Source organism: Fundulus heteroclitus, chromosome 13, assembly GCF_011125445.2.
Source record: "Fundulus heteroclitus isolate FHET01 chromosome 13, MU-UCD_Fhet_4.1, whole genome shotgun sequence".
Taxonomy (NCBI): Eukaryota; Metazoa; Chordata; class Actinopteri; order Cyprinodontiformes; family Fundulidae; genus Fundulus; species Fundulus heteroclitus.
Genome location: NC_046373.1, coordinates 9,585,084 through 9,601,770, shown reverse-complemented (window position 1 = coordinate 9,601,770; position 16,687 = coordinate 9,585,084). Strand labels below are relative to the sequence as shown.

The 16,687-nt window shown below is 43.2% G+C and overlaps 1 protein-coding gene across 5 annotated transcripts in view; it reads left to right on the top strand.

Moving 5' to 3' along the window:
• The first annotated feature begins 3,044 nt into the window (after positions 1 to 3,044).
• Positions 3,045 to 16,687, top strand: part of ppp1r9a (protein phosphatase 1, regulatory subunit 9A) — a 65,280-nt gene continuing 51,637 nt past the window's right edge. For 4 of the 5 annotated variants that reach the window (XM_036145026.1, XM_036145024.1, XM_036145025.1 and 1 more), the window contains exons 1-2: positions 3,529 to 3,617; positions 5,880 to 7,370. In XM_036145026.1, coding sequence (XP_036000919.1) covers positions 5,982 to 7,370 — 1,389 coding nt within the window. In that variant the 5' untranslated portion in view covers positions 3,529 to 3,617; positions 5,880 to 5,981. Of the gene's footprint in view, positions 3,381 to 3,528; positions 3,618 to 5,879; positions 7,371 to 16,687 lie in introns of those variants that run through there. The other variant, XM_036145023.1, reaches the window with a different exon arrangement.

Below are 16,687 nucleotides of genomic sequence, written 5' to 3'. Positions count from 1 at the left end.
CCATGAATTAACACATTGTAGAACCACCTTTCACTGCAATTATAGGAGCAATTCCTCTTGTCTATGTCCCTAATAGCTTTGCACATCCAGGTACTGCTATGTTTGTCCATTCTTTGCAACCTACCTCAGGTTCAGTCAGACCGGATGAGAAGTGTCAGCGAACGCCCTGGACTTTTTTTAAAAAAAATCAGTATTAGTGAGTATTTAAAAAAATAAATCCTCACCTGTACACTGTGATCACACACTGTCTCTTTCTCCTGCATTGTTTACATTTGAATTGTTTACTGTTAAATCACTGCTGCACTTTATCCTGTAATTTACTGTAATTTTCAAGCTGTATGCAAACGAAATTTCATTCTGTACGTTCTGTACGTGTGCATACAAAATGACATATAAAGTTGTCTAAGTCTAAGTCTAACTTTGACTGTCACTCTAACACATAAATATCTTTTGATCTGATGCATTCCATAGTTCTGTCTGGACCTTTAAAGTCGCCCTCCTGAAGCCTTTTGCAGCCTTTTGGTTTTCTCCCAGGATTACACTGCATTACCTGCAGAAATATTCCCATTTAGCCTGATCATTTCCCCTGTTCCTTATGAAGAAAATCCCCAACACAGCACTATGCTGATCCCATCTACTCACGCTGTGGGGATGGTTTATTGATGAGCAGTATTAGTTTTCTGAAGCTGAAGAATGTTCAGTTTTGGTCCTATGAGAGCTGCCTTCCATGCTTTTTTTTTTTTTTTTATATCCAGTACAGGGCGTTTTACAAACTTTCAACGAACGGCAGCTTTCTGCTTACCAGACATTTATGGAGTGCAGAACCAGTGGTTGTCCTGGACACAGATTCTTCCACCTGAGTTGTGGATCTCTGCAGCTCCTCCAGAGTTACAGAGACTCCTCGCTGCTTCTCCGATTAATGCTCTCCTAACGTGAACTTTCAGCTCAGGTGGACAGCCATGTCTTGTGGTACTGTATGCACTTTCCATTGTCAGATGATTGATTAAACAGCGCACCTAGATATGTTTAAAGCATGGGCTAATGTTTATAGGCTAACCCTGCTTTTAACTTCACAGATAAATTCTGAGATGTAAACAGTGCTGAACACAAACGAATGCTTTCTTATTCGTGTACAAAAGCTTGTAGTTTGCGGATTATTGCATAATGATATCCATCCTTTGAGCAGAGCAAGTTTTATTAGTAGTTTCTTTTTTTTAAGTGAAAACATGATGAACCAATTCGCTCATAATAATTAGGAGTCTGTATGCTTTCATTTGCTACATTGTTATTTTTCAGGTTAATTTCTGTTTATTTATTTTTTTACAAACTTTAAACTTACCAATCCTGTTTATTTTCCCCATAAAAGTATAACTCATCCATATTCTTTCTGTTTTAGAGCGTTAGCTTTTCTGTACTCATGAGAGCAACAGTGGTCTCTGTTGAGACCTTGAAGTACCCCAGCGCTGTCTGTAAAAATAATCACACATTGCAGTTTTGACAAAGCTTCCTTGTTACCTCGTGATTTATCACATGATTTTTGTGCTTTAGGAGGTGTGTCTGTGAAGTGCTGTGTGACCCGACCAGCTGGAATGTCTTACACCGATCCTGTTTAGCATTAAACTGACTGGTAAACTTACTGTTAACTGTTAACTAAGCTCTTAAAACTCAGCTTTTGAAGGAATTTAGACATTGAAATAACGAGTGAGTCATGTTAGAGTTTACTTGTTTTTTTTTTTATACCACATTGAAACTTTCATTGCAGTGTCTAAATCTGGAGTGGACAGTCATCTCAATTTGGATATTAGAGGTTCAAGCTAATGGCAAATTAGTGCAGGACTAGTTTCAGAGTGAACTTCTGCCAGCTTGAAACCTCTCCAATAAAAATGAAAACAACACACCCACTTTAGCATTAAGGAAAACAGTGCCATGTGACACTAGAAAAAAAAAAATACAGTTTTAGGACATTTTCTTCATAGCACCCTCAATGGGCATCTGGCCTCTGCCTGATGCTCCATGGTCCACCATCCAGCAATTCTTGTACTTTGAAGCATTGCCTTTTCTGCCAAAACTTTCTATGCCACGCCATCACCAAAGTCCAAAATCTTCTATCTGCAGGGTTGCTTATTGGCGAATATCACTTTAGATTATAAGAACAAACAAGACTGCTCATATTCAGTCTGTCTACAAGAAAATAAGGCCCTTCTTTGTGACAGAAATGTCAGTGGGGAAATAAAAACCCTCCAGTTAGCTGGGAAAATGTTATTATTCTGCCCTCGCAATGTGAGTTTTCCTCTAAACATTTTTAACACATTAGCCCCATCTATACACAATTTTTTTTCAATTGATTCAATAATTGATAGTACGATAGTTAAATTGCAACACCATACAGCATTAAATTGAGATTTTTTTAACATGTTTTGGCCATTTACAATGCATTTGAAATGTGCAACGCATTTTACTTGCTTATCGGGGTAGCTATTAGTTTACCAAAAGTATCTCCTTTTAGATTAATCATCCATCCATTTTCTAACACGCTTATCCCTATTTGGGTCGCGAGGGGTTGCTGGTGCCTATCTCCAGCTGTCAATGGGCGAGAGACGGGGTTCACCCTGGACAGGTTTGCTAGTCTATCGCAGGGCTACGCAGACACAAACAGGACAAACAACCATTCTCACACACACTCATAACACCTAAGGAGATTTTAGAGAGGCCAATTAACCTAACAGTCATGTTTTTGGACTGTGGGAGGAAGCCAGAGTACCTGGAGAGAACCCATGCATGCAGAGGGAGAATATATGCAAACTCCATGCAGAAATAATTGATTAGATTAATCAATTATTTGAAAAAAAAATTCATTAATAGATTAGTCGATTACTATAATAATCGATAGTGGCAAAACGTGCACGAGTATTTATGTAATTACAAAAAGCTATCCCTTTAAATTAAAAAGTTCTTCTGGCACCCCACGCCAGAGCTTTGACTGCAGCAAAGCCAGACAGCTGCACCCCCCCTCTGCACCACATGCTGGCCATCACACCGGCGTTTGGAGACCCTAACATGAACCCACATCAGCCAGCATCAGTGTGGTCCTTGACCCCACGCCACCCAGAGCCCGCCCCCTGCCGAGCCCTCATCCTCCGCTCCAGTCGCTGTGTGTGTTGGTATTTATGCCCAGACTGCAGGCTCACTGAAACCCCCTCCGCGGCGCAGATTATCGGACCGAACCATTGCCGCAGTTTGGGTTTGAGCACCTGTCACATGACGCTCCGTATCCTCAGCGCCGACGTTTTCCCGTCGCGGCGAGCTCGTGGCACTTGGACGCGCCGTGGACGCGGATCGGACGCCGGCCTCGGGCGCACGCTGGGGGAGCGCGGCTCTCGGTGAGACGGGCTGCCAAACGGCACCGACACCCCTATTGTGCAGCTGGCAGCATCACCCACTGCCTGCAATGGCGTTAGAGCGGCTTCCCTGTGTCTGAGCGTTTCTGTATAGCGGCGGCTGCGCGCTGCGCTTCTCACAAGCGACGGAGAGAAATGTTTATTTGGGGAGCTTTTTTCCCCCACATTTACGCGCCGGATTACATTTCTTTCTTGTCAGGCGTCCGACGAAGCTGGAACGTAAGTCTTTTTTTTTTTTTTTTTTTTTGGTTGGTTGGTTGTTTTGTTTTTCTTGCAGTGGAACCACATCGCAGTGGTTTTGTGGTTAACAGTTAACTTCGCCTTCTCGAAAACACCGAGAGCAGTTGATCGCATGTGTTCCGCCTATTTTAAATTTTTTTTTCCCAGAAAGATGAATGTAAATAAATGCGAGTTAAAAGGGCTCCGGAGAGGAAAAGGGGGGGGGGGGGGGGGGTGGGAAACGCGAGCTGTCATGTTCTGCGCGTTGAGGCTGAAGGTGCGCTTGTTTGTCTGACTGCACCGACTCCGCGTTAAAAGCCTCAGTTCGTCTCCTCTCAGCTGCTTTTCGACGCTTCTTCTCCTCACGGTGCTATTTGGAGATCAGGCCAATCAAGTTGCTTGCATGAGGATTTCACATAGGTGACCCACAAGAGTCTAATCGTGGTGAATAATAATGAACAGGGAACCAGGACGTTTAGGCTCCAGCCCCTGCTGCTCTCACGCTTACATCCATACCATTCAGGCTGTGGGTTACAGAACAACTCAGGTTAATGGATTTTTCATGTACCGGATGGTTGTGTCCTGTGTTCTTTTTTTTTTTTTTACCTCAGTATTTCCTGATGTTTCACCTCTCACCGCGTGGTATGCATTTCCAAAGCAGATTAAATATTGATGGCTGTAGATATGGAATGCAGGCTATTGAGCTGCTTTGACCCGGCGTTATGGTTTCTGTAAGCAAGGGAGTGTCATTAAAAGTGTAAAATACGTAAGTGGCAAAAACACTGAAGCGAATAGTAAGGTTGTACATTCAATGAGTAATGGCTGACATTTTGTAAAAACAGCATCATAATGGTTTGGAGAGATGAAACGTGTCATGGGGGATTCGAATGCAAGACAAGATTAAAGCAAGCGTCTTTCTTACAGGTCGTCTGGTAATATTTCTGGTCAAAATAGGAATCAATTCAATTCAATTTTATTTACATAGCGCCAATTCATGAAACATGTCATCTCAAGGCACTTTACAAAGTCAAATTCAATCATATTATACAGATTGGGTCAGATTATACAGATTGGTCAAAAATGTCCTATATAAGGAAACCAGTTGATTGCATCAAAGTCCCGACAAGCAGCATTTACTCCTGGGGAACCGTAGAGCTACAGGGAGAGTCGTCTGCATTGTACATGGCTTTGCTGCAATCCCTCATACTGAGCAAGCATGAAGCGACAGTGGAAAGAAAAACTCCCCATTAACGGGAAGGAAAAACCTCCAGCAGAACCAGGCTCAGTGTGAACGGTCATCTGCCTCGACCGACTGGGGTTACAGAAGACAGAGCAGAGACACAACAAGAGAGACAAAAAAGCACAGAAGCACACATTGATCTAGTAATCTGTTCTACATTAGGTGGTAATAGCGGGTGATCTGTCTTCCTTGGATGATGTCACAGCTAACAGAATGCCAGACCAGGTGTACCTATGAACAAAAAAAGAGAGAACAAAAGTTAAAAGCTGAAATGATGATAAGCAATTCAAAACCGGAGAACAGTAGAAATCAGTAGAGTGAGAAAAATAGGCCCTGATGTCTTCCAGTAGCCTAAACCTATAGCAGCATAACTATAGAGGTAGCTCAGGGTAACATGAGCCACTCTAACTTTAAGCTTTGTCAAAAAGGAAACCTTTAAGATTAGTCTTAAAAGTAGAATCAAGATACTATTAAGTTGTAATAATCATTATCATATTAGTAGCAGCAGACATTGTGGTTCCTTATGTGTTTTAAATAAAAGCAGTTGGCTCATGTTATGCGTATTTATTTTTATTTTTGTATATACCATGAATCGGGTATTTTGACTCAAGTTTATCGTACACTAAGAATCTTATACCTGCTTAAGGCTATTGGGCAACATTATAAAGAACCCTATGATATGTGCTTGGGTGTTGAATAGTGTAATTAAAAGCATGAATAACATTTTCTTGCTTTTTTGACGTTCATCTATCTTGCTTCTTAGTCATTTTTATGTTGCATTATTGTGTGGATTTTCCTGACCCACATCATCATTGTCAGGAGGGAGTTGGCCAGAAATCAGAAAGGTCCATTGCCTGCTTTACCATTCAGCATCCCAAAGTTGCCTTTAGTGATTTACTGACATATTTATATCCGCGAAAACATTGTGGGTAGAATAAAGAATTGCTGTCTGGACTGTCTTTGAGACCAGACTGGTGCATAACATAAATACAGCCTACTTATATCTCTTTTCGTCTCTGCAGGTGTGACTTGGCTTGAAGCACTGGAATAGGCCCAACGAGACTTTGGACTCTTAATGAGGTCACAGCAATGCTGACATTGCCTCTAAATCCAAAGACATCATCATGCTGAAGACGGAGGCTTCGGGGGAGAGGACCAGCCTCCGCAGTGCCTCCCCCCACCGCAATGCTTACCGGGCTGAGTTTCAGGCACTCAAGAAGGCCTTTGACCAGCCCCGGATTGATGGAGACTCGAAGCCTAAAGACCTGGAGCGGGTGAAACAACCAAGGGGTCGCCAGTATGGCGCTCACGTCAGTCGCATTAAGGACATGTTCATGCAGATGGGCTCAGAAAATACGACCAATAAAGCCAGGGGCCGGGATGAAGCCTCGCCGCAAAAGCTAGCAAAGCCCACCAACTTCATCAACAAAGCCGACGGGTCAGTCATCAAACTTCAACACTCGTCGTCTGCAGACAGGATCGGGGGCGCAGGGGCAAAGTTTTCAGAAACCAGGAAACTGTTTGAGCAGCAGTCTCGCGACCAATCCCAATCGCCGGTCTTTTCTTACGGACGCGATAAGAGGGGCTCTCACGAACACCTTGACGACTGGAGAGGAGCGAGGTCCAACAGGGGCAGCACCGACTCCCTGGACTCTCTGTGCTCCAGAACCGAGGCGTCATCGCCGACTGTTAGCCAGCTCAGTGCTGTTTTTGAAAACGCGGATCAAAACAATCAGGGCGGGCCCTATAGAGGAGTCAGCAGGCGAACCCTCTACTCGCCTGATGGATCCTACCGCCAAGGAGGCGACCTCAGCGAGGACGACTCCCGACAATCTCCGGTTCGCGGAAACTACCGGAACAAGATGGGGGGCAAGCTTCCTGTGTCTTCATCCGCGGAGGACCTCCTGAGCCCCAGTCCTGGGGCGGACACGTCTGAAGCCAAAAAAGAGGGTTCGCAAGCTAAGGAGACCCAGGAAAAAACAGGGGATGCTTCTAGAAGAGACAGGCAATATTTTTACACTGCCAACACCAATGGAAGCCAAGTTAACGGCTCGTGTGAAGAAGAGGAGAAACCCTCAGACTCCCTGACACGTATTGAGGACCAAGAAGTCACCAAAGCCTCGAAACCTACGCATGGTGCTGTGATTAACAAAGCTTTTCAAGATGGTTCTCACGATCCGCTGCCCGCCACAGCCGCACAAACTGGAGAAAGCAACGACGGGCTGTACGCTTTAAAGCAGGAGGCGTCTCGTGAACCTCCCAAGGACCAAACCGAAGAACCCGAGGAGGAATACACGGGGAACGAGCGGGTGATCTTTAACGCCGACGGGGACGCCTGTTACCAGGGCTGGGGGGAAAGCTGCACAGATCCCGATGATGACCTGTATGGCGATGACGAGGATATCGTCTACGACCCTGGCTCCGATGTGACAGAGATCCCCGGTCTGCCGGAGGAAAGCAAGGACGACGTCCCACCAAAGAGGAAGATTCGCTTCAGCACTTCTCCCATTACAGTAAGACGGATGCAGTAATCAAACGTGTTAACGCAACAAGCTCAATGCCACAGCTCTGATCAAGAGAAAACGGTACACCCAAACAAGCGGTGACGTAGCGAGGCGTTCAAGAGTTTCCTTTTTAAAAGGCTGTTGTTCCTAGCTAAAACCTGAACCACGAAGCGTTGCTGCAAGTCCTCGCTTGCATTGCTTTTAACATTTTTACTCCTTAACATCTTATTTGCTAAAAGGGTAGCAGATGAAACGTTGCTCTCGGGGGAATCGTGACGTGTCTGTGAGCACATCTGTGCATGTGTTAGTCACGCTGGTTCAACGCCCACGCAATTATAACACAAGACACTGTGTTTGTGTTTTCTCCTGCAGTGTTTTGTTTCAGTTCTTCCAACGGCGGATTCATCAAGACATTGTGTGCATCACACGAGCAATGCCCATGCAATGCCTCTTCGTTTCCATCCACTCAGGGTCCCCTTGTTGCAAGGGTTCAGTAGACGCTAAAGGTTTAGACCATTGTGGGGAAAGGTGGTGATTGCAACGCAGCGATGTTGGTTGCATCTTACTTTATTTTAACTCTGTATTTAATGCTCAGCCTTCACACAATGCAGCCACTGTGGTTTGATAGGAAGGATTTGGAAGATTATGTAAAATATGTGCCCGCATTTGTCCTCAAGTACTCAGCTTAACATTTGTAGGAGCAAACAACATGCCCTTTTCTTCTCTATTTTCGGTTTTGTGGTCTGTCTGTGAAATCCCTTTGCCCTGCATGAGACTTTCAACCTGTGCCTGTGTGTAGGGGAAGATACCGCTTACGATGGCAATCAGACCTCTGAGAAATGTAGGTTATCGTAGAATAGCTCTAAATGGAGCTATAACGACCAGCATGGTTGTGACCAAATCCTTTTTACTCATCTTATTGAAGCAGAACAATTAGCCCAGTTATTTCAAGGCAAAAACCTTCATGTTGGCCAACTAATTACCCTGAGCTATCTCTGCAGAATGTCTTCTTTTGCACCTTTTTGTTCACCTTTTAGTTAAGACCCAACAGATACTGCTAACGATGGCATTCAGACCATATATATATATATATATATATATATATATATATATATATATATATATATATATATATATATATATATATATATATATATATATATATATATATATATATATATATATATATTGACCTGTAGATGATTTTTACTTTCATATAGGTTTATAGTCACTACACGGTCTGGTACTTATCTATTGGTATACTATAATTAAATGAAATATTTTGATACATCATTCACATAGCCCACACACCCCATTATATATTCAATTAATTTAAAAGAAAAGTTCAAGTGTCAATGTTTTATCTTCTTTATTTATGGAAAAATTAAGTTTTATTTTGAGGGGAGATCAGACCTCATTTTACTCATTATTCACAAAAGGTAGCAAAAATGTGTATTCTAAATAATAAAAATGTAAGAACCTCCTACTCCCCTATTAGCGAGTGTAACCTCCTTTGGTTAAAATAGATTCAGTGAGAAGCTTCTCGCAGCTATTTTACCATTCTTCAACATTAGTGAGAGGAAAGTGAGCCATACTCCTCACTGTCAGCCGCGCCATGTCTTAGGGGTTTTCTTGCATGAACATGATGTTTCAAGCCTGTTCAGCACCTCAATAAGACCAAGATTTGGCCTTTAATCCAACTCTAGGTTTTCAATTTCTAAATTCTCATTAATTTGGTGGATTTACTGGCATGTTTCGGGTCCTACACGTGTTGCAGGGTCCAGTTTTGACAGATACGTGGTTGATTTCACGGTGGATTTCTTGATGGTGAGCTGATGAGGTCCTCCTACAGCAAAGCCTCCCTGAGCCATGACACATTTGACTCCATGCTTCACAGTTAGTATGAGGTTCTTTTCCTGTAATGCCGTATTTGACTCATGACAAACGTGTCCTCTCTTCTGGGGTCAAAACAATACATTTTAGACTCATGTGTCACAAAGAACATTAAAGATTTTATTTATTTATTTATTTATTTGCTGAATCTGAATAATCGATTTTCTTCTCCTTTGTTTCATAAAAACAAATTGCTGAAATAATTTAAAAAAAAACATACTTTTATTTCAATAATCTCCCCTTGGAGCTGACCTGAAACCTGAACTTATTCCAACCTTTAAAGCATGCTTATAAAACAAGATGGCAGGCCCCGCCATAGAAAATAATGAAAATATAAGACAAAATATTTGCTGCTTAACACCAACTTAAAAAATAAGTAAATGAATAAATTAAAGTGACCTGTCTTTGGGTAAAAAGGTTTCCTCTTTGGAATATTTTGAAGATATATTTTCCTAAACATACGTTCAACATTGCAGCTATTACCAAAACAATTTCCCCTTTTGAGACTGATATAGTGCAAGGTTTTATGGAAGCTCAGGAGAGTACATTACCAATAAATAAATAAATATATCAAAATTTTCGAAAATTAAATCTTCAGGAGTTGCAAAATCAAATGAATTAATTAAATCGATTTATCGCCCAGCCCTACTTTAGACTGTTTCCTGTTCAGTGGGATGGCTCATATCAAATTCTTTTGAGACCTTTTTAAAGATGTGATGTGATATGACTCTTTTTGTGTGATTTGACTCTTTTTACACCTTTCTTCAGTTTTTATTGTATACTTACCTGCATTTTTTTAGTATTAAGATCCATTCATCCATCCATTCATCCATCCATGCATACATACATATAAGAAAAACTGTCATGCTGTGCCTGTTGTAAGAGTTTTGCGGCGAGTATAGCACAGTTAATTTGAATACTATACGCTGTGTTGGCCCATTTAGGTTAAGCGTGTAGCCCATTCTGCTCTGTTGTTGTCTGTTGTTCCAGCGCTCCTGTTTTCTATGAAAAGCCCTGACGCTCATTCATCGTATTGAATATTCAATAGGGCTGCCGCCCCCCACCCTACACACAAGCACACAACCAATTAGACATGCACCCCTCCCACCTCTTCATTGCACCCCCCCCCCTCTCTCCTCTCACCACACGAGGAACAAACGGGGTTCTGTCTTTTGTTCGTCTTTATGGCCAAAGACACAAAGCTATTTTTTTCAGCCCTCAGCACGAGTCCAGCTTGACCCCAGTGGGCAGAGAATGTAGATGATTTAGAAAATCGGTTATATAACGCTGAACAACTCTTAGTCATTGTGCGATGTATGTTTTGCTCCTTTGTAAAAGGGTTGAATTATTGGAAACTTTATGAATCGCAACGCTTTTGAGTCAGACGGAGGACGGTAATATGACTTCACCACATTTGAGAGTGTTTACGTTGTATCCTCTTTTCTGAGTTGACCTACGAGGCCAGATAATCAAGAAGCGGATTTTCCGTACTAGTAAGTTTGTTTTTATCTTTGTGAGAAGCTGAGATAGAAGCTGAGTCTATCTACTTTCAAATGGATTATCACAGCGACTATTGGGCCTTGTGGAGTAAAACTGGTTTCAGCTGATCAGATGTTCCTTTGACTTAGCTCCCCATCGTGTCTAAAATCGTGTCAGACACCAATGTTTACACGTCACCTCGAACATGACCAATACCCTATCTGCTAAACATCTGAACATTTTAACATCTGGGTCAACCTGGGCCTCGTCTTCGGTAAATACAGGCTCGCTGAGCTGCTTCGTCGGCTGTAAATCGTGGCTTTCAACATCCTCACTGACCCACTAAGAAGTGACTTAAGCGTTGAGCTAGCAGCCGCCGTGGTTGTCTGCCTACCAGGGGGGCAACCAACCAGCAGAGGAGAGTCGGGTCTCACACTAATTGAAGCCGCAGGGTTTATCCCTAACATCCGTTGGCTTGTTTAGTGTGTGGCCAACAGATTAGAGCGGAGGCATTAAAGTCGATTTGGGCCTCTATCACACGTTTGATGTGCTGCTGTCAGAACGCGTCGCGTTCAGCTTATCTGACGCACAGAATCTGCTGTGTGATCTGAGTTTACCGTGCGTGTCTCTCCCGGTGTGAATTTTCCAACTTTGATTGTGCTAACAGGCGTAAAAGTTGCAGCCTTCACTTGTCGCCGCCTGCATCCTGTCAGTCACATCAGACGGACATCTTGTGTCTCGGCTTCTCTCCGGTGTCAGTCAGCTCTTGGTTTCTTTCCCCTGCATGAACTGTTGCCACTTTTTTTCATAACAGTGTGTTTCCTTGTAGAGCCACTGTGTGTTTTCCTTGGCTGCGACATTGCAGCACCAGCATAGAAATAATGAAATAGATAAGATGAGTGGAGCACTAGTTCAGTGGCCGCTGAATTGGCCGTGTAATCGTTCCCTCCACTCAGATCGCGATGATCATAGACACTGAGGCTGCGTCCCTCAGATTCTGCTGCTGCATCATCGTTGCAATCCTGGGTCTGAGATTAAAGCGGTGATCACTGGGATATTTAGGTGTTACGCCTTCTCTATGTAGCCAAGGTTTCCTGAATGCAACCGGATGTTCGTACTGCCATCTTGCTGTGTTGCATAGAAGGGACGTTGTCGACCGTTTTTATTCATCCATCACTTATCGTCTGCTTAGCTGTGGGTGTAACAGGGACTAGGGAAGCTCAGGTACACCGGTGTCACTCTGCAACTCATTCCCAAGATGTTCCCTGGCCAGAAGTCATATACAATCATTTCAGCACCTTCTGAGTCTCTGGATCTACGGCTAGAGGGAGATGCTAGAGATTCTTACTACTATCAACTGACTTATTTCAATGAGGTGGAGCAGTGGGTCTTCTCTCAGCTTCCGCTGGTGACAAAGGTCCTCGAGCTCATGCTATCTGTTGTTACGCTGTTAAAAGCGTTCTTTCGGCCCTCCTGCATGATCCCAGCCAAAATTCCTCAGGGGACATGGCTGTAGTCTTGATTCCAGATCCACAAAAAAAAAACTAATCTGGACTGGACAACCAAAGATCTGTTTCCTCAGTAGTTGGAAGTCACTTTTTGGTCCCCTGTCCTTAAAAGGTGGGACAATCAAACTGTACTCAAACTCAGCGATGTAGTAACTATTGTTGGACCTATACCAGTATCGGACGGGGCCCCAGTCCAGCACCAAATTGGTGGTATCGGTATCGGCGAGTACCAACAAATAGGGCGCAATACCATTTTGATGTTTGTATGTCACTTGAACACAGCCTTCTCTCTCCCGACTACTATTATACATGTTATATAAGTTCATGAAAGTTGCACTATTTTGGCATTTGAGAGCCAAAACTCAGGGTTTAAAAAGATATTATTCAATTATTAATATAATTTTACTGTTGCACTACTATTATGCACATTATAATTTCACGAATGTTGCACTATTTTGGCATTTCAGAGCCAAAAGTTTATTCAGCTATTGTCACCAATTCCAGGTAGGTAATAAAAAGTTATATTACCCTAAGTAGTATGCAGTTCTTCATATATACACACACACATCAATTTCAAACAGATGGTATCGGTTTCGGCCAATACTGCACAGCCAAAAAATGGCATCGGCGCAACACTAGTAGTAACATCTGCACATTTGGGGCATGGGGTAACTTTTGCGGGCTGCACAATGGAGCAGTTGGTAGCACTGTTGCCTTGCAGCAAATGAAGGTCCTGGGTTCGAATCCCCAGCCTTGGGTGTTTCTGCGTGGAGTTTGCACATTTTCCCTGTGCATGGGTGGGTTCTCTTCCACAGTCCAAAAACATGACTGTTGGATTAATCGGTCTCTTGCTCTTAGGTGTGAGGGTTTGTGTGCGTGGTTGTTTGTCCTCTGTGTCTCTATGTTGCCCTGTGATGGACAGTCGACGTGTGCAGGGTGTGCTCCGCCGCTCAGCCAATGACCGCTGGAGAGAAGCACCAGAAAATGGATGGATGGTAACTTTTGCACAGGATGATGAGATCCTTAACTTTGGGCCTCAACTGACTTTGAGGCTTTCATATTTTCATATTTTATCCAACAACAAACACCCATTGTTGAAAACAACCTGCGTTTAATATTTCTCAGGCTTTTTTTTTAATTATTCCTGTTTGTCTCTCAGGCAGCAGTACAACAGTTCAAATTGCTGCATTTGGTAGAGGATGAAAGAGAATTAAGACAACGTTGCTCATGCCAAAAAAAAAAGAAAACAAACAAAAAAAGAAAAAACAGACCCAATCCCAGCTCACATTCACTCAGTCCCTTTCCTCAGACTTGTCAGTATTTCTCTTGAGGATTTGGACACTCCTTCGATCTAGGACATGGCAGAGGAGGCCCCTGGCTGAACCACTGTCTGCTCTTGCCCCTTCTCTTGTGCACAACAATTTGTCCTGCAGCCATGTCCATGGATCAACAACAAGCATGAGGGATTCCATAGCATCCTCATCTGGAGCGTGACCCGATACAGTCGCGTAAAGGCCAACCCAGATTAGATGGTCTGCTGCCAGGAACTCTGCCATCCCACTCTGTTTTCTGGTGGACAGGATTACTCCACTTTAGGACAGCGATAAATAAATAAAAATATACACTGAATGGACTCTTAGTTGGCCATGCAGCCTGTGGCCTGCAAGTCAGAGCCTGTCAGTCAGATGTGTCAGCATTGACTGCATGTTTCCCCTGTGCCTGTTGGGGTTTCTCTGTTTTTCCTGATTTTCTCTCACAGCCCAAAGATCCTTCGTCTACACCCGCTTCTTGCTGCGGGGGGGCTGGTACCAATCTCCAGCAGTCTCTGGGTGAGAGACAATGTACAGCCTGGACAGGTCACCGGTCTTTTATAGGGCAACACACAGGACAAACAACCACACACACACAAGCACTCAGACCTCAGGGCAATTGAGAGTAACCAATACACACAGCCTGCATATTTTTGGACTGTGAAAAGAAGAGAGAACCAAGACATGCATGGTGAAAAAATGCCAACTCAATGCAGAAAGACCCCGGGTCGGGATTCAAACCCAGGACCTTCCCACTGCAAGGCAGTACGTATGTACATCTCTGTTTGACGCTCAGGGGTTATAGAGTCTTATCATCATTATTAGTCATGAAGATTGGATCATTAGTTTACATTAAAGTCATAACAGGACCCATCTGTTAAATTCAATTTAAAGTTAATATTACGCACATCCACAGTAATTTATGCTGGTTGTTTCTTTCTAAAGCTATCGACTGGTGAGCTAAAAGCAATCAAACATAACCCCAATCAAAAGGTGGTTATTTTCTTTTAATTTAAAGCATTTTTAAGGATCGAAAGGATTCCCACCCCCCTTCTTAGACGTGGCCGTTGCCTTTCCTATTGCAATATTAACAAGCAGACTTTTCATCAAGTTGCTTTTATTTCATCATGATGAAAAGTTTACTAAAACAAGTCTATCTGATATTTGTTTCTATCACAGTCATGCTGTCAGAAGTAAGTCAAGCATTAGCAACAACTACAACTCAAAGGGTATCTTCCCCTTTTTTTGTCTCTTGGCTGATGCATCTTTTTGACTCGTTGCGTGTCATTGTATGTGTTCAGTGCACATATCCTGCTCACTCTAATATTAACGCAGTTCTGTTTTTGTTTTCGTGTTGTGGGGCCACCCGATCCTCCCCGGGACATGCATTTTTCATCATACGGGAAAGACGAGACGCACCTTGTGCTTCTTGCAGCCGGTCAGGTGCTGCACAGCGGCCTCCGTCATGAGAAATCCTCCAGTGCTCCCCGACCCAGTCCCGTTCCTAAATGATCTCACCTGTGTCAGTAACACCGTGGTGAATAACGGCACCAAAAAGCCCGCCAGGCAGCCGCACTGTGCCTCTTTACACTGAGTCGGAAACGGAACAGTTTTTTTTTATTTAGCATTCGGTTCAAGCGAGACCGTTTTTCTTGGTTTAACGATTAAATCGGAGAAGAACTGAATCAAAAAGGCTATTCTTACACAAAGCGATGCTTTTTTTGGTAATAGTACCAATCAGACAAAGTTGTTGTTGCATTCCTAGTAAAAACAAAATAGCTCAAGCTCAGTCAAAATTGGATTGAAAACATCTATGAAGAGAAATTTCTAATTCCTACCACAGATTCAGTTTTATGTGCTTTGAACGGTCCCTTCTAACGCATTAATACCCTTCCTTATAAACCAGGGGTGTTTTAAGCGACACCTTGGGGCCTATTGTGGCCCTTGCAATAATTTTTGTGGGTTAGATACACTGCACATTGCATGGATAAATGGGTATAGACAATGGATTGATGGATGACTCCTTTTATAAGGCACAATAAATATTGAGCCTCTGCCACTAGAACCTAAATGTTGATTTTTCTTCTAATCCCAACATACCACCTTTAGTATATGATCATTTATTTTGTCCGCTTGATTCAAGACGGCCTGTGTCTCTACATGTCTCTCCTGGTGTAGTTGGCCAGTAGGTTGGTTGTTTGTGGGAGTCATGGCACCAAGTTGCTTTGTGCAAATGCGAGAAATGAGCTATTTGGCACACACACAAACAAACAGGCCTGGCAAAAAAAAAAAAAACATGAGTGAATAATAATAATAATAATAAATCAAACAACTTTGGCTAATTTTTTGTAAAAACACATCAAAAACATTGGGTTTTATTTACACGTCCTCCACCAGCAATTTGTTGCAGTGTTATTGTTCTTTTTTTAATAGTTTTGAAACATCAACCTGCATAAATGTGTCTGTCTCTTATGCGTGCAGAAAATGAATGTGACGTGTAAAAAAATAAAATAAAAAAAGCATCACTTCCCCCTCAGATGAGGATAGAGAGATGATGTGTCTCAAGATGACAGACGAGCTGACCTTGACGAGGCTGTAAATTCCTCTGTTCTCACATTCATCCCGGTGTGGAACTGTAGCGTGGACGCTTCGCTCAGTTTCTCCTCTTTTTTTTTCTTTCTCACTTTCTCCTCCTCCCATATGAGCATCTTCATAGCTGTCAATCTCTGTATGCTACTGCCAGCAAAAAAAAAACCTCAGACACTTCCTTCAGCACCTCTCCACTCCTGATCGTGTGTGTGTGTGTGTGTGTGTGTGTGTGTGTGTGTGTGTGTGTGTGTGTGTGTGTGTGTGTGTGGGTGGTCACAGGTAGAGGTAATGGCATGCAAATGTGCTGAGCTGTTGCAGCAGAACGGACCGCGTTCCCCTTGTGTGCGTGGACGAGTCGTTAATCCACTGTGAGCTGTGTCGGGCTCATCCCGCTGCAGCATTAGGGACGTTTTTCCCTGGGTTTTCCTGCCTCCCGTTGCCCCGGGCAGCGCCCGCTGTCTGGAAGGCGACAGCCCTGGCACCGATTCAGCAAAGACCCAGTTTAATACCATCAGAGGCTATTCGCAGGGAATGGGCGCCATGCCGT